General features: G+C 44.3%; 1 protein-coding gene across 1 annotated transcript in view; it reads left to right on the forward strand.

Moving 5' to 3' along the window:
• The first annotated feature begins 2,384 nt into the window (after positions 1 to 2,384).
• The window catches only part of vwdel (von Willebrand factor D and EGF domains-like), a 381,724-nt gene continuing 359,153 nt past the window's right edge, over positions 2,385 to 24,955 (forward strand). Inside the window, exon 1 of the mRNA XM_038797496.1 lies at positions 2,385 to 2,739. Coding sequence (XP_038653424.1) covers positions 2,661 to 2,739 — 79 coding nt within the window. The 5' untranslated portion in view covers positions 2,385 to 2,660. The remainder of the gene's footprint in view (positions 2,740 to 24,955) is intronic.

The raw sequence follows: 24,955 nt of genomic DNA on the forward strand, positions 1-24,955 counted from the left end.
TCCTCTACACTTCTCAGTATCATCCAGTTTATTTTCTATTCATTGGTCTTGCTTGCCCTTCCCAAATGCAGCACCTCACACTGCTCCAAATTGAATTCCATTTGTGATTTTCCTGCCCACCTACCTGGTTCATTGATATATTCCTCTGGTGTATAGCTTTCTTACTCACAAGGCTAATTTTTTGGAAATGTCTTAAACATTCACCTTCCCCGACATTTCAATTGATATTTGCCATGAACTGCAAATAATCTAGTACTGAGATCCAGAGTGACCCCATTGGAAATAAAAACACCTGTTGTTCATAACCCTTGCCAATTTTGCCACTGCCCTTAGATCGCAAGAGTTTTTAATTTTCTTATCAGTCCACCACGTGGGACCTTGTCAAATGCCCTGCTAAAGTCCATGTCGCCTGTATCAAAAGTTATCATTGGCCTTGCTTGTTACCTCCTCAAAAAATCCAATGAACTTAACCAGACATGACATAACAACAGAATAGGCTGGAAAAACTCAGAAGATCTGGCTCTGAAAAAGTCATACAAACTTGAAATATTGAATCTGCTTCTCTCTCTACAAATGCTGCCAGATCTTTTTCCAGAATTTTCTTTTTTTAATTTCAGATTCCAGCATCCACAGCATTTTGATTTAGTCAGATATGACCTTGCCTTAGAAAATCCATGCTGCCTGTCCTTGATTAATCCATGCATTTCTAAATGATAATTCATCCTTTCTCTCAAGAGCTTTTTCTGATAATCAGTCCATCACTGAAATTAGACTGACTGATCTGTAATTACTCTGCTATTATTTTTGTCCTTTTTACATAATAAGACACAGTGAGTCATGATTGTGGTCACACCAGGACTTCCTTCACAACTTTGAGAAGTCTTGATCATGGGGGTGGTTGAAAATGGCTTAAGCGCACTAGGGATGGCAAAAGGGATATTCAAGAAGAGCAATAAAAGGTTAGAGGCAATAATTTGAGAAGTCTAGGAGTCCTAGTTCAGGATTCTCTTATGGTTAACATGCAAGTTCAGTTGGCAGTTAGGGAGGCACATGTAATGTTAGCATTCATGTTGAGAGGACTAGAATACAAGAGAAGGAATGTATTGTTGAGGCTGTATAAGGCTCTCGTCAGACTCTATTTGGAATATTGTGAGCAGTTTTGGGCCCCGTATCCAAGGAAGGATGTGCTGGCCTTGGAGGGGGTCCAGAGGAGGTTCACAAGAACGATTCCTGGAATGAACAACTTGTCAAATGAGGAGTGGTCAAGGAGTCTGGGTGGTCTGTACTCGATGGAGTTTAGAAGCTAGAGTGAACATGGAGAGGATGTTTCCACTAGTAGGAGAAACTAGAACACGATTAGGTAGGGGAATGGGGATGATAAGCATATCAGCCATGATATGTTGGGCCGAATGGCCTAATTCTGCCCTTATGGTCCAAGGTAAGGATAGAAATTAAGCCGTTTATGGTGAGACCATGGAGCTGATAAGTGAAATTGGATGATCAGAAGCTAGTATGGTGTAAATTAGAGAACGTGATGTTGGGACTTCATGAAGTGATTAAATCTGATGAAGATTGGGGTGGAAAAAAACTGCAGAAGTATGTGGGTGAACGAAGAGTTAACCTTCTTCGAGCATGGAAGAAGACGAGGGAAGTTGTTGACACCAATAAGATTCAGTGAGACATTTTAACCACCTGGAATACGACTGAGACTAAAGCTGAAAAAGAGCTGATTGCAAACTTGCAAAACTGATTTTTTTCTGAATTAGATGAATTAAAATAGGTCTCATTTTTGAAAGAAAAAACAAAAAGGCGGATCACCGTGTGGCTACATTAACACAAATAATTCTTTTTGAAAACATTTGCTTCTGGCTCGTGAGAACTGAGCAATTGTTTCCACTAAACGAGTAACACCCAGGTCGAGAGTTGTCTCTGCTAGCGGGAGCTCAAAACCTCTTCAATCGTACCCATCACTGTTTCCAATGTCCAAACAGTGGCGCTGTGCTCTTCAGCAGGAGACCATGCTTTGCGGAAAGTGAGAACAATTTCCAAAAAGACTGAGTTTGAACCTGATAATAGTCAAAGACCTACCACATGAGCAAAAATCTAAAACAGCACAAAACCGAGACAATTCAAGTTGGGTAGCACATCCTGAAAGGTAAAACGTGTATATATATATTTTAAAATATAGCTTTTAAACCAGATGCCTAAAACCCCAACAGGCTGGTGAAAGTTGTCACGCGCGGCCCCTGGGGGGTGGAGAGAATCCGAATTCCATCGCGCGCCCACCTGGCTCGTCGGGGACGCGCGCTCTCTCTAACTTGATCCCCGTGCACGTGCGCGCGCGTGCCGCCTCCTGCCTCCCGCTCCGCCCCGCCGCGCGCCAAGCCCGGAGCGGCGCGCGGCTGTCCCCCCCCCTTGTCCATTGAGCGTTCCGCCTCCAGCTCCAGCTCCTGTGTGTCCACCGGGATCCCAGGACCACTGCAGCGCAATCAGAGCGCTGCTGGAGCCGGCCGGCCGCTGCGCTACCATCCCCACAAGAGAAGAAGCACTCACATGCCACACCGCTCAAAAACCTTTTCTCCCCCCTGAAGAAGGGGGAAAAAAAAACTTTGTGCGCGAACCGTCCCATAGAAAACAAAAATCGATTTTTTTTATTGGCAATGGCACGACAGGCACTCAAGGCGTGTTACGTTCTCTGGACTCTGCTGCTGTCTCTTCACGGTGTCCCCTGTCAGTTAGGTAAGCGATTTTTAAAGACATTTGTAAAGGATAGGAAACGACATTTAAATTGTTAGGACGCAATTATTGCTTGATTTGTTTTTGAAGTAAATATGCGGCCATGTATCTTTTGCCACTTTTATTTAAGTTAACCAGACTATATATAGGATATAACCAGGATAATTGTGCCTTTTCTTTAAAAAAAAAGGGAGGGGAAATCGTATTCGCGTAATAAAGTATTTAGGTAATTTCAGCGAGTTTGAGATACACCAAACAGCCAAGTCGCATTGACCCCAGTACAAATCATTCAGTCTTCAAAGTCGTGTTAGTCTCAATGAGACACGTGCATGTTTTGTTTTCCTGACTATATCGTGTATCTGGAGTATTTACCAGTTGCTGTTTATTTCGGATGTGTTATTTGTATTTCTGAAGATGCACACATTCTGTAAAGCAGGTCGATTTTAATTAACGACATTTATGCCAATGAGCGAAGTATTAAATACAATTCGATACAGGAGAAGGTAACATTAGAAATACATTATTTTAGTATTCGTGCGCAAGTTCTTAAAAATAATTTTCCCTTTGTAGCGGCAAGGATTTAAACGATCTTTTTTTCGGATTTAAGGTACTTTCGGTCCCATGTGTTATATTGATATAAAAATACTGAATATCAAAACAGCACCTAACATCGAAATTGTAGCAAATGATGCCGCCTCACTTTTCAAAGCACACTGCAGAGTTTTCCTAAATCTCCAGAAATTACAGTGTCAGTTTAGAGGGTCAATGCATTCCATGATTAGACAATAGTCCAGTCATGTACAATGTTTTTAAAACAAATTTTTGATGTCGAGTTACAAACTATTATCAACATGCTGTGTAAATTTTATTTCTCTCCATGGTTCAGTGGATCAAGAAGATTTGATAATACAAGCTGCAGAACATGGGCAATGATGTTTCTCCATGTATGGTGTTGCTCACTGATGTATGTTTTATTGGCTGCAATATTTTTCTTGACGTGCTCCACGCCATAGTTTTTGTGTTAAGCAGTGATGGACGTTGCAGAGATTTTACTGCTGCAAGGCTTCAGTATGTGCTCTCTGTCTGCACTGTTTTCTTCTTGGGTATTAAATCAATAGAGACTACCGAAACAGTTCACAGTTGTTGAAAGAGCTAAACTTCTGGTTTGTAAAATTGACAGGCCTTGAGTGGTCAAAGCAGATCTGTGAGTTTCGGGACTGAATATTTCTAGGGTATTGGTGGTCATTTATCATCACCCCATCTGGTTTATGTGTAAGCATTCCAGTCCGAAATGGAATTCCCAAGCATTCACTTACAACTGAAAACAACCCAGGAAAATTTTGTGTCATTTTAAAACAGGCCCACGTTTGTAGATTGTAGCACAGTCAAAGATTAAGATTACCATAAAAAGTAACTTTAAAAACAGCTTTAAATATCACGTGGCAGGAAATAATGCTTATGATACAAATCGGTGTGATAACTACAAATGAAAGGTAGTGCCAATGAAAAAGGCAAAGGCCTTTCTGAGTGTCAGTTATATTGATGATCTATCCCCTACAACTGCAGTAATTTCAGATATCAACACGTATTGGATTGCCTTTCCCAGCCTGAAGGCATTGCTTAAGTCAACATACTTTGAGCACATTGAAGTGTCTCCTGTGCTCCCTTGGGACTAGAATTGCAGTGTAGTATCAGTAGCACGTTGGACATTCTCCTGGATCTACTCTAGCAGCTCTGCTGTAATGGAAATTTCTTATGTCTCATTTCATTGTATTCATTTTCTTATGTTCGAATGTTCACTTTCCCTTGTGGCTAGCATTATAATCATGTAGGATTTGTTTTCCTTTCATCCATATTGTACCACATATAGAAGCTAACCCATATAATTAAGCTGTATTTCAGCAATCTGTGTTGTACACAGGACTTTGGTAAACGTATACAACACATAAACCACTGCCTCTGCAGTTGAAAATAGTAACCTTGTAGTGGCTTCTAGAAACAGAGAACTCTATTGTTGCCTCATTAGACAACATCGATGGTGCCTGCTTTACCTGAACAAGAGACAAGGCATTTGAAGAAAGGATATTTCCCCAAAATTTTCAGCAAATCATTTATTATTAAAGGATTGACAGACCTATTTTTCTGTATTTTTATAAACGTAGCAGTAAATTAAGCAATATGTTTAGAAAGATATATTAATAAAGTCATTTACGAATAAATTGTACTAGATATTAATTTGCTTTATTAACTTGGAATGTTTTCCATTTGTATGTTACATACATTTCCATGTTTTTGTCATCAGTTTCATGGAATTAATAATTTCCGCTTTATATGCCAGTCGTATGTATGACTTTCCAAATCTATTGGCTCCATTAAGTGCTCTTAGTCTGTTGTTGCCACATTATAATCTTGTGGGCAGCTAAAGGCTAGAAAAGGAAGGTTTTTGGGAATTTGTTATGATTTATTTCTGTCAATGGATCAATGATGGTATTTTCATGAATGCCATTGTGGCATGGTTAAAATACATTTATAATGTCTTCTCAGTGTCAGTAAAAAGTGTGTGAATTTGCTATGAGAATGACAATACGGAGCCATTTTCACATTCCCAGATAGATTAACACATGGAAAAGACTCAGGAAATCCTTTTGTTCTATATTTGTTCCTCTGAAATAGAGTAAATGTATACTTTAAATCATTATGGTTTAATGCAGTGAATCGGAAGGAGTAATCGTTTTGTTTTTCATATGTTATTTACATATTCAGAACTCGGTTATACTGAATTAGTTTGCATCTCAAAATGAACAGTGCGCAAGATAATTGGGGGAAAATGACTCAATTAAAACTTAGCTCCGTCTGGATTGACGGGCCTTGGCTTAAAAACATTTAAATAGGGCAGTGAGGCAGATCAGGACTGAGGTACTAAGCATATAAATATTAATTTATATGTGCAGGACAGGCTGGGTGGAGGAAGTTGAGATTAACATCATTCAATGATTTCCAAAAATATTAATATATTCTTCTGCTTATTATGTTTGATCAAAGTCCAAAAAGATAGAACAAAGTCCTGATGGTAATGGGAAACCGTCTCGTGCCCTTCAGGACATGAAGATATTGTGAAAAACTGCTCTTTTATAGACTTCACAGCAGTTTAACAATTCCTGTGTTGAAGATTTCCTGGAGGGTGGGAGGAGGAAATGTAGCAAATGGGAACTTCAACACATAAAAACTTGGAAAACAAAGGACTGAATTTCCATCTGGGTACAGAGGTGCTTTTTGGTGTGTGAATGACCATACTTTAAAATTTATTTTGGAGGAAATTCGATTTTTCTCCACATTTGCAACTCCACACCATTTTTTTCTCATCTTTTTGTGGGTTGGGAATGAATAGCGTGCAAAAATACACATCTGCCCTTCCCACTGAGATTGGTTTTCTCCATTTTGAATGGGGGCACAAATCAGATTTCTTCCCACACGCCACTTTTGTCTCGTGGTGTGGGATTTTCGAAGCCCATAAAAAGCATGCCAGATTTGAGCATTCATGAAGAAAGTGGAAAGCCTGCTAAGGAGTCGGATCATTTTGAAAGGTAAGTGTAGAATGTTTGTCACTATTAGGCCCTGTTCGTAATATAGATGTGTTTTAATGCAGTGACTCATAGGGATTTGTCCTGCAAGATTGATTTGGTCCTGACATAGGAACATAGGGCTTAAAAATCTGTCTAACTCTGCTGTGAGTAAATTCAATGACCTCGCCTCCACTGCTTTCTGGAGAAGAGAATTCCGCATACGAATGACTGAGAGCAAAATATTCTCCTTATCTCAATCGTAAATGAGAGATCTCTTATTCTAAAACTGTCTCTGAGTTTCAGTCTTCCCCATAAGTAGGAACAGCCTTCTGGTATCTAACCTGTCATGCCTCCTCAGAATCCTGAATGTTTTAGTCAGACCAGCATTGTGTAATTATTCACATTTAGTGCAGTAATTTTTCTGATGGAGCTTTTGAGGGTAGAGAGAAAGGTGCGCGCCTGCTCCTCCACCCCCCCCCCCCCCCCCCCATTGATTGACAGACATTCTGCTTTGAAGGTCGAAATGGACATCCCTCCTGTCAGTAGAGCTGGAAGCTTTTGTCATGGCAGCTGTCTCATTATGAATGCTTGGCTGGGTTTCAGAAGTTCCGACACAGCAGTGGTCTTATTGAACCAAGAACTATTGAAACATTTATTAGCATATAATAACATAATTTCATATTCTTTTTGTTTATAAATCGAATAGGCATTTGAAGGATTACAACTTTTATCCCCCTCTTGGAGTTTTCGGTCTGGTATCAACAATAGCGAATTTGTATTCTGGGTTTTCTTAGATTATTAGAGATTTAATGGTTTTTCACTGATTTTAAAGTAATTCCCACTGTTATTGCATGTTTCCTGAGAACTGTATATGGTGCACACTGGGTGAGTGACTAAGGAAGATACGATGGCACTGAGGAACGTGAGATGGCATGGGGACATGACTAGGTAAGGGGTGAAGAGGTGAGGTTTTGGGAACATTTAAGCAATGTTGGGAGCTAGTCTGCTGTACTGAAGAACTGGCTCTCCTCTGCACCGACACTCATCGCACACTCCATTGTGGCTCACAAAATCCATTGTGAACCTAATCACAGTATAAAAAGACAAAAATCCCTTGTAAAATCACACATGGTTCTGGTATGAGGTTTATGAGACGAGAACCTGGGTTAGTTAGGTTTTCCCAGAAGAAAATTTGACCCACTTGACCACCCATGCAAATGTGAACCTTCCTATAAGAACATAAGAACTAGGAGCAGGAGTAGGCCATCTGGCCCCTCGAGCCTGCTCCGCCATTCAATTAGATCATGGCTGATCTTTTGTGGACTCAGCTCCACTTTCCGATCCGAACACCATAACCCTTAATCCCTTTATTCTTCAAAAAACTATCTATCTTTACCTTAAAAACATGTAATGAAGGAGCCTCAACTGCTTCACTGTGCAAGGAATTCCATAGATTCACAACCCTTTGGGTGAAGAAGTTCCTCCTAAACTCAGTCCTAAATCTACTTCCCCTTATTTTGAGGCTATGTCCCCTAGTTCTGCTGTCACCCGCCAGTGGAAACAACCTGCCTGCATCTATCCTATCTATTCCCTTCATAATTTTAAATGTTTCTATAAGATCCCCCCTCATCCTTCTAAATTCCAACGAGTACAGTTCCAGTCTACTCAACCTCTCCTCATAATCCAACCGCTTCAGCTCTGGGATTATGATATCAGTATTAACTGTTGATATTTTTCTTAGCATTTGGGTAATGTTTGTAAGCTTGCATTTATTACCCATTCCATGATAAAATAATTGCAACCTTTCTTCTCTCCCTCTTGCTGATCTTTACCAGACTTGTGTCTTTTATGAGACCATTAACATGCTTTATTGACCTCCCATTGACTCAGCTCATCACATAACCATCTTTCCTTTACCCAGTGATTGCCAACATTGAATCGCCCTCCTCAGTCAGTGTTTCTCTATCCCCCCCCCCACCCATCTTCGAGAAGGTACCACCATCTCATCCTTAAAAAGCTTTGTTTCAGCCCCTTCATCTCCCCCTCAGCTTCACTGATAAATACCTGTGTTGTCATCTCTAAATTTATATTCAAGGTTGAAATGCTGCATAGATGAACTTTCTCATTTTAAAGGCAAGAAATGAATAATGAAATTGCTTATTGTCACAAGTAGGCTTCAAATTAAGTTACTGTGAAAAGCCCCTAGTCGCCACATTCCGGCGCCTGTTCGGGGAGGCTAGTATGGAAATTGAACCGTAGTGCTGGCCTGCCTTGGTCTGCTTTAAAAGCCAGTGATTTAGCCCTGTGTGGTCTGTAATAAGGTCCATGGAGTACGGTAGCACAGTGGTTAGTACCGTTGCTTTACAGCTTCAGGGCCCCAAGTTTGGTTCCTAACTTGGATCACTGTCTGTGTGGAGTCTGAGTGTTCTCCCTCTGTCTGCGTGGGTTTCCTCAAGGCGCTCCGGTTTCCTCCCACAAGTTCCGACACATGTGCTGTTAGGTAATTTGGTCATTCTCAATTCTCACCACATAAGCATGCTTTTAGCAACCAGTAATTGAGATTATGCTGAGTATAATTTATTTCTATTTTTACAGACAGAAATGAATTAATTAGATTAAGATCATTGGCCAAGGTTTTGGTCAGTTACCCGAATATCTCCTTATTGACCTGGTTTCAATTTTCTTTATAATGCATCTATGAAGCATCTTTGTGAAGTTTCAATATTTTAAAAGGTATTATATGTACTAGTTGTTATGTATAAAATTATGCTTATTTGAATCAAACAGTACTGTTTGATTCAAATAAGCATAATTTTATGCATAACAACTAGTGCATATAATACCTTTTAAAATACTGAAGCTTCATAGATGCATTATAAAGAAAATTGAAACCAGGTCAATAAGGAGATATTCGGGTAACTGACTAAAACCTTGGCCAAAGTAGTAGGTTTTACATAGCATCAGAAAGAAGGGAAAGAGTGTTAGAGAGACACAGGTTTAGAGAAGAACTTACAAAGGTTCAAGGGAAAAAATATAAAGGGTAGTGCATTGGCAGCTAAAAGCATGGGCAACAATTGTGGAGCAAGTAACATTGAAGAGGCTCAGGAGGTCAGAATTAAAGGAGTACAGATCTCAGGATTGTGAGGTTGGAGGAGATTACAGGGATAAGAAGGGATATAGATGAATTTAAAAATGAGGATGAGAATGTAACAATTGATGTATTGCTTCACTGGGAGTTAACGTAGCTCTGCAAGCAGAGGGGTGGTGAGTGTGTGATTTTATAGAAACCCTACAGTGCGAAAGGAGACCATTTGGCCCATCAAGTCTGCATGGACACTCTGAAAGACCACTCCACCTAGGTTTACTCCCCACCCTATCCCCGTAACCCCATTTTACCTTTGGACACAGAAGTAAATTAGCATGACCAATCCACCTAATCTGCAACTCTTCATGATTTGTGAGAGAAACCAGAGCACCCAGAGTAAACACGTGCAGACGCGGGGTGAAGGTACAAATTCCAAATAGACTTATCCAAGGCCAAATCAAACCCAGATTCCTGGAGCTGTGAGGCAGCAGTGCTAACCACTGTGCAATATTTGGTGCAAGTAAGGACACAGGTAGCAGAGGGTAGGCTGGAGTCTAGGGGGTTTCAGAAGCAGCTGATCTGAGGCCATAGTAGAGTCATATGATGCTACAGAGTGAAAATAGATGGTCTTAGTGATGGTGTGTACATGTGAATGGAAACTCACCTTGGGTTCAAATGTACAAGAGCAGTTGTGTGGTCTGTAATAAGGTCTAGGGACCCGGTAGCACAGTGGTTAGTTCACAGCTTCACAGCTCCAGAGCCCCAAGATTGGTTCCTGGCTTGGAACACTGTCTGTGTGGAGTCTGAGTGTTCTCCCTGTGTCAGCGTGGGTTTCCTCAAGGTGCTCCGGTTTCCTCCCACAAGTTCCGACAAATGTACTGTTAGGTAATTTGGTCATTCTGAATTCTCCCTCTTGTGTACCCGAACAGGTGCCAGAGTGTGGTGACGAAGGCTTTGCACAGTAACTTCCATTGCAGTGTTAATATAAGCCTACTTGTGACATAAAGATTATTATAATTATTAGAGGTGAGTCTCATGGGACAAGATAACCTTGGAGACATCTGAGGGTGGAAGTGGAGGAGCTGGGAGAGAAACTATGTAATGAAGAGTGATCAGAGCCATGGCAGTGGGGAATTTGACCTGGTGGCCTAGGTGAAGAGAGGGAAGCAGCAGAGATAGCTGACCTGATGGTCTCAATCTTTGCAGCGAAGACGTTCATGAGCTCCTCACACATGTTACTGGTGGTGAAAAGGTTCTAAGAAGATGGATTGTAGTAAAGAAAAGCCAGAATTTGTATTCGTTCTAAGATGATCCTAGGTCAATAGCAGTTTTGGCAGATGGAAGTAGGACCCAAAAGTGCTTTATTTGGTTCCGCTAGATTTGGCAGTTAATGGCTAGACCAGTTGCTTGCCATATCCATTCAAGTTTGCATCTCTTGGACTTAAAAAAAACACCTGAAGATCAGGGCTGGAAATGGGATAATGGCCAGAGTGAGAGAGAGTAATGGTTTTAGTGGGAACATGTAAAGAGGTGCAGGTGAGGGTGCTATTGAACAAATTAGTCACTGTAGGAATGTCGTGAACAACAGAGGGCCAATGTCTAGACAGTTATGCAGTGATATGGGAATTGGGGGATCACTTTTTCCAAAGGCAGACACAGAGGTAGTAGGATTTGGATGTGGGTGGATAGTGATACTAGAAATTAACCAGAGTTGGCCTTATCTATGAATGATATGATGGGAGTAGCATTAAATTCTCACATTTGCCTTGGCCACAATAATGCAAGTAGTCATTGAATAATGAAACTCTACAGTGGGGTATGCTATCAGCAATTCCATTCAACTTCTAATTACCCACCTCAAGAACAAATAATAAAGTAACCGTTCACAGTCATGAGAAATGCCATCTTCAGGAATTTACTTCTTTTGTATTTTGCAAATATGGTTTAGTTTCCAAAGAAGATGCTTTTCAATACCAAAAATACTGACCACCTTTCTGTAGCATGTCATATATTTCCCCAAGGGAAAGAATATATGACCATTTGGAAGAAATAAAACTATTTTTAAAAAGGTAGAGAAAGTTGGGCGCAGGACCAAAGTATGAAGACCAGAAGATTTCAAATGCAAATCTTGTTTGTGTTGTGCAACAGATGGAGTGTTAGACTTGGACTCAGTACTTGTGAGCTAGATTAGTTAACAAATCAGATAGAGCAACCACTCCTAATGCTGTCAAGGGAGATCATTTTGAATATTTGCTTAAAAAGAGACATGCAGTCAAAGGTTTTTGTCTTACTTTCAGCAGGACAGAAACAAGAATACCAAATTTTAAAAGGAACAATTCATATTGCATGAGCAAAGGGTGCTGATTAGTTGGCAAGTGGACTCTAACTCATTGAAGCTTTGCCTTACAGAATGCATCAAGTTTGTTTGTTTGTTTAAATTCAAAAAGGAAGGCACCGGGGAATAAGCTTTTGTTTCATTGAAAAAGTTGCAATGCCTGTGGATAGGCTCCTTTAGTTTGCAGACAACAAAACCCTGCTTATAAATATGTATCTTCTAGCAAGCATATAAGAGCCACATTGTGAGCTTGACTGTTAATCTTAAATTGTTGTTAGCGTAATTAGCACACTTGGATAGAAACCGAGAAAATAGAAGGAGTAGGCCATTTGGCCCTTTGAGCCTGCTCCGTCATTCATTATGATCATGGCTGATCATCAAGTTCAATATCTGATCCCACCTTCCCCTCCCCCCATATCCCTTGATCCATTTAGTCCCAAGAGCTATATCTAATTCCTTCTTCAAATTACCCAATGTTTTGGACTGAACTACTTTCTGTGGTAGCAAATTCCAGATTCACCACTCTCTGGCTGAAGAAATTTCTCCTCACCTCAGTCCTAAAAGGTTTATCCCATATCCTCCATTATGACCCCTGGTTCTGGACTCCCCACCATCGGGAACATTCTTTCTGAATCGTCTGTGTTTAATCCTGTTAGAATTTTATAGGTTTCTACGAGGTCCGCTCTTACTCTTCTAAACTCCAATTAATATAATTCTAACCGACTTAGTCTCTCTTCATAGGACAGTTGCGCCATCCCAGGAATGAGCCTGGTAAACTTTTACAGTGCAGAAGGATATCATTTGGCCCATCGAGACTGCACCGACCACTGGACTATTTAAGCTCACCCCTCCACCCTATCCTCACAACCCGGTAACCTCACCTAACCTTTTGGACACTAAGGGGCAATTTAGCATGGCCAATCCACCTAACATGCACATCTTTGGATCTCCATCTGTTTTGCTGTATGTCTTTATTATTTAGGAACCTTGTTCTCATTGATTTCAATTTAATTAAAAATTGCATGGAGTTGTACGTGACATTAATCCTTGAAGAAGTTTACCATTCAATGATTGCTTTCTATGCTGTGACCAGGTCTAATGTTTGTAAAATTACTGTTGATTTAAGTAACAGTAAGCCTTATCTTAATCGAAGTCATTAGGACTGGAATGTGCAAGTTTTCTTTGTGAGCTGTTAGGTGAATATAATGGAACTTACAGACCACATAGAAAGTTTAAATCAATAGTTCCATTAATTTGTATAGATCTCCAGCTGCTGACACTAATAGATCTTGTGTTCTGATTTTTCTAATGCACCAATAGGGCAACTGTCCTAAAAATTACTTTCAGATCCAAGAAATTAAAACAGAGAGATGAAATGTAATAATTAGATAGAACTAACTAAATAAAAATAAATAGAACTGAAGTATCTTGGCTTGTGGGCCAGGTCTATAACATTTATAACATTTACGGACTACATATGTTCCCATTGCATGTACCCTCACCCTGGCATTAGAGTACAAGTAATTATAAAGCGGCACGGTGGGCCAGTGGTTAGCACTGCTGTCTCACAGCGCCAGGGACCCAGGTTCGATTCTGACCCTGGGTGACTGTGCAGTTTGCACATTTCCCCCGTGTCTGTGTGGGTTTCCTCCGGGTGCTCCGGGTTCGTCCCACAGTCCAAAGATGTGCGGGTTAGGTAGATTGGCCATGGTCAACTGCCTCTCAGTGTGTCCAAATGTGGAGTTACAGGAATAGGGTGGAAGAGTGGGCCTAGGGTACAGTTTCGGAGGGTAGGTGCAGACTCGATGGGCTGAATGGCCTCTTGTATTGTAGGAATTCTAAAAGAGCTACCTCACTTAATCAAAATAACAAATATTTTGTTTTGCAGAGAAAGAAAACTAAATTTATTCACTTGACATGAGTTGAGTTGGAAGATCAGCTGTGATTGTATTGCAGATATAAGAGTCTCGAAGGACTGAATAGCCTACAACTACTCCTTTTTCCTAGTGTCGTATGACCACAGTAGAATCTATACATGTTTTACAGACCCCAGAAGAAGTAATGTGTAGTTTGTATTTGTGGCTGTTAAGAATAAGGTATAGCCTGAAATTTAATTTATATTATCCACCGTCTACAAGGCACAAGTCAGAAGTATAATGGAATACTCTCAACTTGCCTGCATGAGTGCAGATCCAACTGCACTCGGGAATCTCAACACGATCCTGGACAAAGCAGCCCACTTGATTGCTCTCCCTTCCACAAACATTCAAACCCTCCACCACTGACAAACAATGGCAGTTGTGTGTACCATTTACAAGATACGCTGCAGTAACTCACCAAGATTCCTTAGACAGCACCTTCCAAACCCATGACCACTACCATCTAGAAGGCCAAGAGTAGCAGATACCTGGGAACCCCACCACTTGGGGGTTCATCTCCAGATCACTCACCACTCTAACTTGGAAATATATTGCCATTCCTTTATTGTCGCTGGCGCAGCATCCTGGAACTCCCTCCCTAACAGCACAGTGGGTGTACCTACTCCTCCAGGACTGCAGTGGTTCAAGAAGGCAACTCACCACCACCTTCTGTTCTGAAGGGCAACTAGGGATGTGTAATAAATGCTGGCCTAACCAGCGATGCCCACATCTCATAAATGGATTTTTTTTTAAAAACCTTCATTTTGAGGTTAAAAAGGTGAAACCTGGACCTAGTTTCATTTTAGACTGGATACAGTGGGTCTGGAGCAGTTTGTATACATGCATTTTTAATGAGGTTTTATGACTTTTGGAGGGAAGTTAAAACAAACAGAGGATCGAAAAAACTGCTGTTGCCCAGCAACAGGAGTCCAGAAAGCGGAACACACACAGATATGGAAAAACAGAACAATTTTCTTTTAATTGGAAAATAGTGCCAGAATAGGCAGGGCATAAAAAGGGAGAGAGAGCAAGTCCTAAACTAAAGAAGAAGGTTCCAAAAACCAGGGAAGGACAGGGAAAAAGTCCTCAAATGACAGCTAAGTCAAAGAACAAGGACAGGGATCATAAACAGGTCATGTTAAGTGAAGTCAAGTGAGTGTGGTGATCTTTCTGAGGGATTTCCAGGATGGAAGGACTAATGGTCACAAAGATACACAAAGCTCTTTTGAAGAACTAAACTAATTTTATTAACACTACTAAATTTGAGTTTGACCCATTCTGAATAGCATGCATACATGTAAGAATTAAAGTACACTCACTACCACTATCTATCTACTAGCTATAACAATTATATCTTAACTAACTCTGCAATACACTATGAATCCTATCTTCGTCAGCCCCAGATTGAGTCTCCTCCCCGAGCCCAATAGCCAGTGCAATTTATAGTACTGTCCCTTGGTTCCCTCTAGTGGCTAGGCTTAACATAACATTAACTCTTCACATGCTGCACATTTGTATAATGTCACAGTGAGGAGCAGAGGAGGGCTCTGTTTAAAGTGAGAAAGCTACAGGAAGCAGATTTAACACAACATAAGCCTGTGAGAAGCCAGTGATCCAATGAGATAAAGGTTTGTAACTCCTTATTCTGGGTCTGTGAAGCAGTGGTATTCTGTTAGTATGACTAAATATCTGATAAAGGTGTTTAGAAGGTGAAGGTTGAATGCACATGGTGATCTAGGGGAGAGAAACATTGGAATGAGAAATCAAAACGCTGGTGATAGATTGTTGCGGAAGAGGCCTGAAAGTGTCGTTTGGGAGACGATTCCAAAGCGAGTTCTTCGATTATTGGAGATCCGAAACCCTTGTGTCTAAGCCAGAGTCCGGTGAGACCAGTTGGCTCGCAGTGACACAGTGTGGCAAATGTCTGGGGGGAGTTGATGAGGGATCTGTGATGATAAGTAGATTGTCATCCGTATTATCATCTGTATGTAATTAATATTATAACAGTTGTAGTTCCGGGTTTCACCCACCAGGTGGTGTGAGAATGCAGACACATGACCCGGACATACCACGTGTTCCAGGAGAATGTGTTGGTAAGGAGTTTGCAGTAGTTGCATATTAGAGTAGCTCTGTAGTATCTTAGTGTAAGTTAGTGTTAGACCATTTCTTCCAACTGTATTAATCTTAGACATTTTAGTAATTCGTAAGTGTAGTGTTAGTAATAAATAACTGTTTATAAAACAAAGTCTAAGTAATGTTCTTTGTTCACACTACAATATCAAGATTCAACATCCGCGTTACAGGATCCATAGCATCTATTTGGGGTGGCATCTGTCACTTGATTTCAGAGGGTGCAATTCAACAGAAACATTTTTTTTTTTTTAAATAATTTTTATTGGAATTTTTTACAGAAAATATAACAACAAGTATAGCAAAAAGCAGTAATATGCAACTAACAGCCCCATAACACCCACAATTCCCCCCATACCGTAACATCACATGTATCACATTCCCCCCCCCCCCCCCAAACAAGAGAACTTAACCATAAATTAAAATTAGATAAATCAAATTTAAATAAATTAAGCTAACATAATCAACGTCCCCCCCCCCCCCCCACCCCCCCCGGGTTGCCGCTGCTACTGTCCCAGTACCCTATCGTTGAGCCAGAAAGTCGAGGAAAGGTTGCCACCGTTTAAAGAACCCTTGCACCGATCCTCTCAGGGCGAATTTAACCTTCTCAAGCTTAATGAAGCCCGCCATGTCATTGATCCAGGTCTCCACGCTTGGGGGCCTCGCGGTTTGTCAGGGAGTTTCCCACTGGTTCAGCCGGCGAGATCCCCACTGCTATCCTGTGACACTTGGTCGTCTTTTTGGTCCCTCGGGAGCTTCTCACTGGTTTAGCTCAAATATAGGGCGCGATTCTCCGGCCTCGTTACGTTCTCGCTTAAGCATAACGAGGCCGGTGAATAACGGTTTGATTGGAATATAAGGCAATGACTCCCACATGCTACATGGCCTGCCCACTAATGGGAATACACTTGGGTTGTGTGAAGTTCTCACACAATTCCCTATTAGCAGGCGCCAAACAGTTTACGATGCAACCGGCCCACACTCTAGGCGAAATTGGGATCTCACCATAGCAAGGCAAGAAACCAATTATTACCACTTAAGCCCCATTTCCATACAATTAACGAGAGCTACCTCATATGCAGTGGCCTCCTCAGTGGTTGGTCACACTGGTGCTTATTAGTTCTCCTCTTTAGAAAGGTGAACCTGGCAGAAGGGCTTCTCTGTGAGGAGCCGAGGAGGTGAGTAGCAATCTTTTCTCACAGGCAAAGTGCCTGGGGGCTCTGGTGCCCCTGTGCTCGCCGGGGGGGGGGGGGGGGGGGGGGGGTGGAGGACCTTCAGCTGCGGGTGGGGGACCCTCCGCAGGGACAGTCCGCCATGGAAGGGTGGTGGAGAGGAGACACCACCACGCCAACCCCTGGACCATTAGGGTAGCATGGTGGTTAGCATAAATGCTTCACAGCTCCAGGGTCCCAGGTTCGATTCCCGGCTGGCTCACTGTCTGTGCGGAGTCTGCACGTCCTCCCCGTGTGTGCGTGGGTTTCCTCCGGGTGCTCCGGTTTCCTCCCACAGTCCAAAGATGTGCGGGTTAGGTGGATTGGCCATGCTAAACTGCCCCGTAGTGTCCTAAAAAAAGTAAGGTTAGGGAGGGGGGTTGTTGGGGGTATAGGGTGGATACGTGGGTTTGAGTAGGGTGATCATGGCTCGGCACAACATCGAGGGCCGAAGGGCCTGTTCTGTGCTGTACTGTTCTATGTTCTATGTGTGCTTGTTCTGGGGGCAAACCTTGTCCCTGCTCGATTGCCTCAACGACCACCCAGAACACCCACCGACTGCCGAGGACTCTGGCCGTGCAGCTGAAGGCTATTGCTAATAGGGAATTGTGTGAGAACTTCACACAACCCAAGTGTATTCCCATTAGTGGGCAGGCCATGTAGCATGTGGGAGTCATTGCCTTATATTCCAATCAAACCGCGATGCCTAGACACTGTACTGGAACACTGCGGGAGCCACACACAGCAGCCAACGTGCAAACACCCAGGGGATGGGACATAGCTCCGGGGACATGTCCATGCCCGGAGAGTGGGCAAGTGCCATGCGGAGGGGTCCAGCACCCAGTCCAGGTGACGTTATGAGTGGGTGTCCGGGGTATAGAGTCTGGGGTCTGGTGAGGGGGCTGCGGCTGCCGTGTATGGGCAGGGTGTTCTCGGAGAGGGGAGATCAGTGGGGGAATGGAGGGTACCGGGGTGGAAAGCCACCACTTTTTGTCAATCTCCCAATTCCTTACAGATATTGAATGCTATGGCAGGGACATTGGACCCAGAACTTGCCCCAGTGGTGCTGCTGGTAGTCCGGATGGCCAGAAGCTCGAGGCGGTGGGCCATGTGGCGGACCTCGCCTCTCACCCTGAGGACCCGGACGCCCAGCAGGCCAGGGAGGAAACCGGAGGGGAGTCCCATGATGGCCTAGGGTGTACAGGCATCGCTGGTCATTTGAGCAGATGACTGACAGCGCATGCCGCAAGAGACTCCGCCTCCACAAGGAGATGGTGCGACACATGTGCCATGTCCTCGCGGAATTGGCCCCACATGTAGGAAGAGGACATCTGCTCCCGATGGCCCTCAAGGTCACCCTAGTCCTGAACCTTTACACCTCGGGATCATTTTAGGGCTCTAGTGGGGACCTGTGTTGCATCTCACAGGCCACAGCCCACAGGTGCATCCAATAAGTCATGTATGCCCTGGTGGAAAACTACATTGTCTTTGATGGACCAAGCCTATCAAGAAGTCCAGGCAGCAGATTTCTCCGCCATCACTGGAATGCCCCAGGTCGAGGGGGTAATAGATACAACACATGTTGCCCTGCGCTCACCAGGCCATATGGAGTGCCCTCTGTTAACCGAAAGAGGTTAACATCCACATCCATAAGACCATAAGACATAGGAGTGGAAGTAAGGCCATTCGGCCCATCGAGTCCACTCCGCCATTCAATCATGGCTGATGGGCATTTCAACTCCACCTACCAGCATTCTCCCCGTAGCCCTTAATTCCTCGCGACATCAAGAATTTATCTATCTCTGCCTTGAAACCATTTAGCGTCCCGGCCTCCACTGTACTCCGCGGCAATAAATTCCACATCCCTCAACATCCAGCTTGTGTGCAACCACCAGATGAAGATAATGCATGTGTGTGACTGCTTCCCGGGGAATGTGCACGACAGCTACATCCTGGGGCAGTCAGTCATTCCCGTCCTCTTTGAGAAGCACCCCTGGATGGGCGGCTGGCTCTTGGGGGATAAGGGGTATCCGCTGAGGACCTGGCTAATTATATCAGCACGGAGGCCGGTAAACGAAGCGGAGACCAGGTACAATGAGGCCTATGTGGCCACCCGGGCTGTGATTGAGCGGTGCATCGGACACCTCAAAATGCGATTCCGATGCCTTGACCGCTCCGGTGGTGCCCTGCAGTACACCGCCTGGAGGGTCGCCTGCATTTGTGGTGGTCTGCTGTGCCCTCCACAACCTGGCACTGCAGCGGGACATAGTGCTGGAGGTTGGTGATGAGGAACGTATGTACACCTCCGAAGAGGAGGACGAGGATGATGAGGAGGCACCGAACCAGCAGGGGTTGGAGGACGAAGCTGGGGAGGAACCTGAGGACCAGCCAGTGGCTGCAGGACAGGTGGCAGCGGCGAGTATCCGGCAAGCCCATAGGGCCAGGGAGGCCCTCGTGCTTGCCCGCTTCACTTAGGATGTGGCCTGGTCCGTCATCCACCACTCCCATTTCCCACCCTCTCAGGGTCTGTGTCACTTTGCCCCAGGGTGCTGTGTCAGCACCGTCAGAAGGTCACTGTCGAGGGCAGGGTGTTGATAACCCATAGAGAGCTGAGCACCTGTGATCTGCAATTTATGCCATAATCTGAAACTTGCATGTCTACTGAGTGCTCGCCCACACCCATCAGCTGCACGCGGTATGCCCGAGGACAGGGGGAAGCCTGGAGAGATGTGCCAAGGGTTTGGAGGTCGGCACATATTGTGGAAGAAAGCGACAGAGGCATCATACTGTTTGTGCACAAGAATGTTCAATGTGTTATACAATTCCCCACTCTCCTGATGGTGCCACCCCTATCCCCTCCGCCACTCTGTTCCCCCCTCCCCCGCTGCCCTCTGTGATCCTCGATATGCTTTGCCTTCCCAGCTCCACCTCTATGTCTAGGTGTCTTCCCAGGATACTCATCTGAGGTGGAGGCAGCCAGCTGCTTACCTCATCCCCTGGCCTTCGATGCCCATGGCGAATGTCCTCTGGGGTTCTGAGGCCAGAGGGCCCAGCTCACTTGGTGGCACGTGCACAGCTGTGCCGCCCTGTCCCGTGTGCTGACTTCGAGACGCAGCCTCATCAGAGGGGTGGAACTCGGGGGAGCTGGTTGCCACCGTCGCCACTCCATGGGACGGGTCTGGGTTGGCACCCTCCTCCCTGTTAATGCCTGTAGGGCCCTGGGGTTCACCTTGGGTCAGTGGAGCAGCTGGTTTTAGCTCACGCTGCCCCTGAATCATCTGGCTCTGCCAGCCCTGGCAGTTCCTCATAGTCTGCACCATTGTCTCTACACCCTCGGCGATGCTCCTCAGTAAAGGGATGCTGATATCTACCGATGAATGTCCTGGCCGCTCTCAGGCCGCTCCCTATCGGCAGCTTCGAGTAGCCATCTGACTGCTGTCTCGTCTGGGGATTCCTGCCTCCACCAGATGTAAATCATCACTGGTGTGGTGCTCACCAGATTGTGCCCCCAAAGCCTGTACACTAACATGACCCACCGAGGCACGTGTATCTGTGCTGGTGGAGGGTGGGGATGACGACTGTGCTGCGACCATAACAGTTACATCCTTGGAGCTCTCCTCCGAGGTGTTTTCCTCAGAGTCAGGAGAGGGGGCCGCCCAGGAAGAGCCAGCGCCGTCGGCTGGAGGACCTGTGGGAAAATGGACATGTGGTCAGTGGGAGGGATGGGTCAATCAGTTAGACCACGTTTGACAGGTCCTCCGGGTGGAGCCCGGTGGTTCCTCACCTCTGTGGCATCCGCTAGCCTCCATCTGGGTGACCGATCTGTCCTCCGTCACCACAGGGGACGTCCCTTAAAGGAGGTGAGGATTCTTAAGTCCGGCACCCCTCTGCCAGTTTGGGCCCTCTCCTGACGGTTATGGGAGAGAATTTTTGATTTTATTTTATTTATTTATTTATTATTGTCACATGTATTAGTATACAGTGAAAAGTATTATTTCTTGCATGCTATACAGACAATGTGTACCATACATAGGGAAGGAAGGAGAGACTGCAGAATATACTGCTACAGTTATAGCAAGGTGTAGAGAAAAGATTAACTTAATACGAGGTAGGTCCAGTCAAATTCTTTTTTTTTTTTTTTTTTTTTTTTTTTTTTTTTTTTTTTTTTTTTTAATTTTTTTATTGGAATTTTTTGCAGAAAATATAACAAAAAGTATAGCAAAAAGCAGTAATATGCAACTAACAGCCCCATAACACCCACAATTCCCCCCATACCGTAACATCACATGTATCACATTCCCCCACCCCCCCCCCCAAACAAGAGAACTTAACCATAAATTAAAATTAGTAATTCAAGGTGCTGCATAGGGCCCACATGACTGGGACGAGGATGAATAGGTTCTTTGGGGGTGAAGATAGGTGTGCCAGGTGCTCGGGGAGTCCAGCGAACCATGCCCATATGTTCTGGGCATGCCCGGCATTGGAGGAGTTCTGGAAGGGGGTGGCGAGGACGGTGTCAAGGGTGGTGGGATCCAGGGTCAAGCCAGGATGGGGACTCGCGATCTTTGGGGTTGGGGTAGAGCCGGGAGTGCAGGAGGCGAAAGAGGCCGGTGTGCTGGCCTTTGCGTCCCTAGTAGCCCGGCGAAGGATTTTGCTACAGTGGAAGGACGCGAGGCCCCCAAGCGTGGAGACCTGGATCAATGACATGGCGGGCTTTATTAAGCTTGAGAAGGTTAAATTCGCCCTGAGAGGATCGGTGCAAGGGTTCTTTAAACGGTGGCAACCTTTCCTCGACTTTCTGGCTCAACGATAGGGTACTGGGACAGTAGCAGCAGCAACCCGGGGGGGGGGGGGGGGTGGGTGGGTGGGTGGGGGGGGGGGGGGGGGGGGGGGGGGGGGCGATGATTATGTTAGCTTATTTTATTTAAATTTGGTCCAGTCAAATTCTGATGGCAGCAGGGAAGAAGCTGTTGGAACGTGACCTCAAACTTTGTATTTTTTTCCTGATGGAAGAACGTGGAAGAGAGTATGCCCGGTGTGCATGGGCTCCTTAATTATGCTGGCTGCCATTCCGAGGCAGCGGGAATTGTAGACCGAGTCAATGGATGGGAGGCTGGTTTGCGAGATGGATTGGGCTACATTCACGACTTTTTGCAGTTTCCTGCGGTCTTCAGCAGAGCAGGATCCATACCAAGCTGTGATACAACCAGAAAGAATGCTTTCTATGATGCATCTGTAGAAGTTGGTGAGAGTCGTAGCTGACATGCCAAAAAATTCCTTAGTCTCCTGAGAAAGTAGAGTCGTTGGCGGGCTTTCTGAACTATAGTGTCAGCATGGGGGGACCAGGACAGGCTGTTGGTGATCTGGACACCTAAAAACCTGAAGCTTTCGAACCTTTCTACTTCATTCACGTTGATATAGACAGGGGAATGTTCTCCACTATGCTTCCTGAAGTCGATGACAATCTCCTTTGTTTTGTTGACATTAAGGGAGAGATTATTGTCGTCACACCAGTTCACCCAATTCTCTATCTCATTCCTGTACTCTGTCTCATTGTTTGAGATCTGACCCACTATTGAGGATTTCCTGAGGAAACACAGAGAAAGAATCGTTCGCCACACACGTGGTTCACAGTGGTGGGAGGGGGTTGTGAAGCAGGGGTTGAATGGGGTGGGCAATTCGGATTTAGTATTAGCAATAGTTCTGTATTAGAATAGGGCTGTTATCAATGCAGTTTTATGCTGATTGATTTATATCAGTGCAATGATGGCACTCTGGTATAAAACTCTACTGCTGATACAAGACCCATAAGCCACTGTTGGTCCCAATTTACTTCCAAAGGATATTGTTGTAAGTGGCAGCACAGCAAATGTAATTAGCTGAGTTGGCACACTGAGCTTTCAGAAATCTAAATGTTCGTATCCTGGGACTGAATACTTAAATATCTGGTGCGATAGGAAAAGAGAGAGCGAGGCCTGGATTTAAGTGAGTCGGTTTGACTTGGGATCCCTTTAAAAATGGCGGGTAGGTCCCAATTTTAGGATTCGCCACCCCATTCCCAGGCTGTGGGATTTTGGGGAATTCCTTTACCGTGTGCAGTTTCCAGTTAGAAGCCCGCACCTGTCATTCCCAACCTGGCTGCTCCATTACTGCAATTTACATGGAATCAGCCCAGGTTTGGAAAGAGTTGTGGTTGATGGCCTTCCTGGAAGAGTTGTGAACTCTTGTGTACATGAGGGGATATTTGATAGTTCAAAAAGTTCCCCCTTATGTCCCCTATACCAAGTTAAGCCTCCTCTGCATCCACTCTCTGACCTTTATGCCCCCGATGTCAGACTCTGGCACCTCCATGCCCATTGATCCACTGTACACTTTCTAAATCCAATGAACACCACAGTGTAACGTGGTATGTGTGAAAACAAACTTTGAAAAACCATAATCCATTGGTCACTCTCTCCTATGAAAAGAAGTCTGGAAGGCAAGCTAATAAAGTGGCAATCATTCAGGCCCTTTGACGTTTCAAAAACGACAAACCACGGAACCACTTAAGTTATATTAACAAGCGTGTGATTTAAAACAGACATGCTAGCAAAGCTTTTTGGCTTGTACACGTCAGGATAGCTCAAGAAATTGTCAACTGAACGGGGAAATAACAATTTATACTGCATGAGAAGAGAATGCTGATTATTTGGCAAGTGGACCCTGATTGGCGGAGGCCTTGCCATTGGAGAATACAGTACGGGACAGTTAACCGCTCAGCTTTGTTTAAATTCAATCTGGGCAGGTCAACTCTGGTCAAGGCATTGCCCTGGGGAATGAACCAAGGAATGACTATTCCCTCAGCTTTTGTTAAGTTGAGTAAGGTGCAAAGTATGGACATGTTCTTTCTGTCTGCAAAGAACAAGGCCCCGTGTGTGAAAAAGTGACTTCCAGCATGCGCAATTCAGATACACTGTGAGCCTGACTGATAATTTTAAATTTGTTTTCAGTATAATTCTCGCCACAATTAGGGTTGTTTAGCAAGTGTTGAGCAATCGTGAGTCACATATAATGTTGGACAGTATGGGAGAGATTCTCCAGTCTCGTCCATTGCAGGTCTCTTTGCGAGCAAGAATGGAAAATTTGGCGCTCCAGTCAAAACTCCATTCACTGTCAGTGGCACCTGAAATTCCCAGCCGCGAACGAGGACACAAGATTTATTTCAGCCTATGAGCAGATTTCTCCCATTTTGAGACTAAGTGCCACGATGGGTGCAGGAACGTGTTTCCCACTGCAGTGCCTGACGGAAAAACACACCACATTTTCTGGCCCCGACGTAATTAATTATGCAGCCAGGTGTTTCACACCATATTCAGTGGTGGGGCAGGCCTGAATGGCACGTAGGATGTTGTCGTGTCCAGGCACTATATTGAAAAGGTGTCTAACATATCTGACCCACCATTTAAGAATTAAGTTGGACCTGCTGAATATAGATCTTGGGGACCATTTGAGACTGGGTGTTGAGAATTTCTTGCAAGCTATCCAGATGAGTGCAAGACAAAAACCTTTGCTTCTATGTCTCTTTTTAAAGCAACATTTACACTCCTTGTTACTCAAGTGGTTTCAAGTGTTTGTGATTGTGATGTTTTGAAACTTCAAAGGGCCTGGATTATTAACAGATTTATTAGCTTGCCGTACATTTTTTCAGCGCTTTTATTTCCATACGTACCACTTTACACTGTGGTGTTCATTGGATCTAGAATGTGTACAGTGGATCAATGGACATGTAAGTGCCAGAGCCTGGCATGGGGGGCATGAGGGAACATATGGGGCAATAGTGCCTGGCATGGGGTGTGAGGGGATATGTGGGAAGGGTGGGAGTGCGTAACCTTTTTGAACTTATCCTTTAAAAGATCCCCTCCTGCACACTAGGGTTCAAAACTCCTCTTAAGGGGCCATCAACTCCGACTCTTTAAAAACCTTCAATAACACCATGA

Source organism: Scyliorhinus canicula, chromosome 5, assembly GCF_902713615.1.
Source record: "Scyliorhinus canicula chromosome 5, sScyCan1.1, whole genome shotgun sequence".
NCBI lineage: Eukaryota > Metazoa > Chordata > Chondrichthyes > Carcharhiniformes > Scyliorhinidae > Scyliorhinus > Scyliorhinus canicula.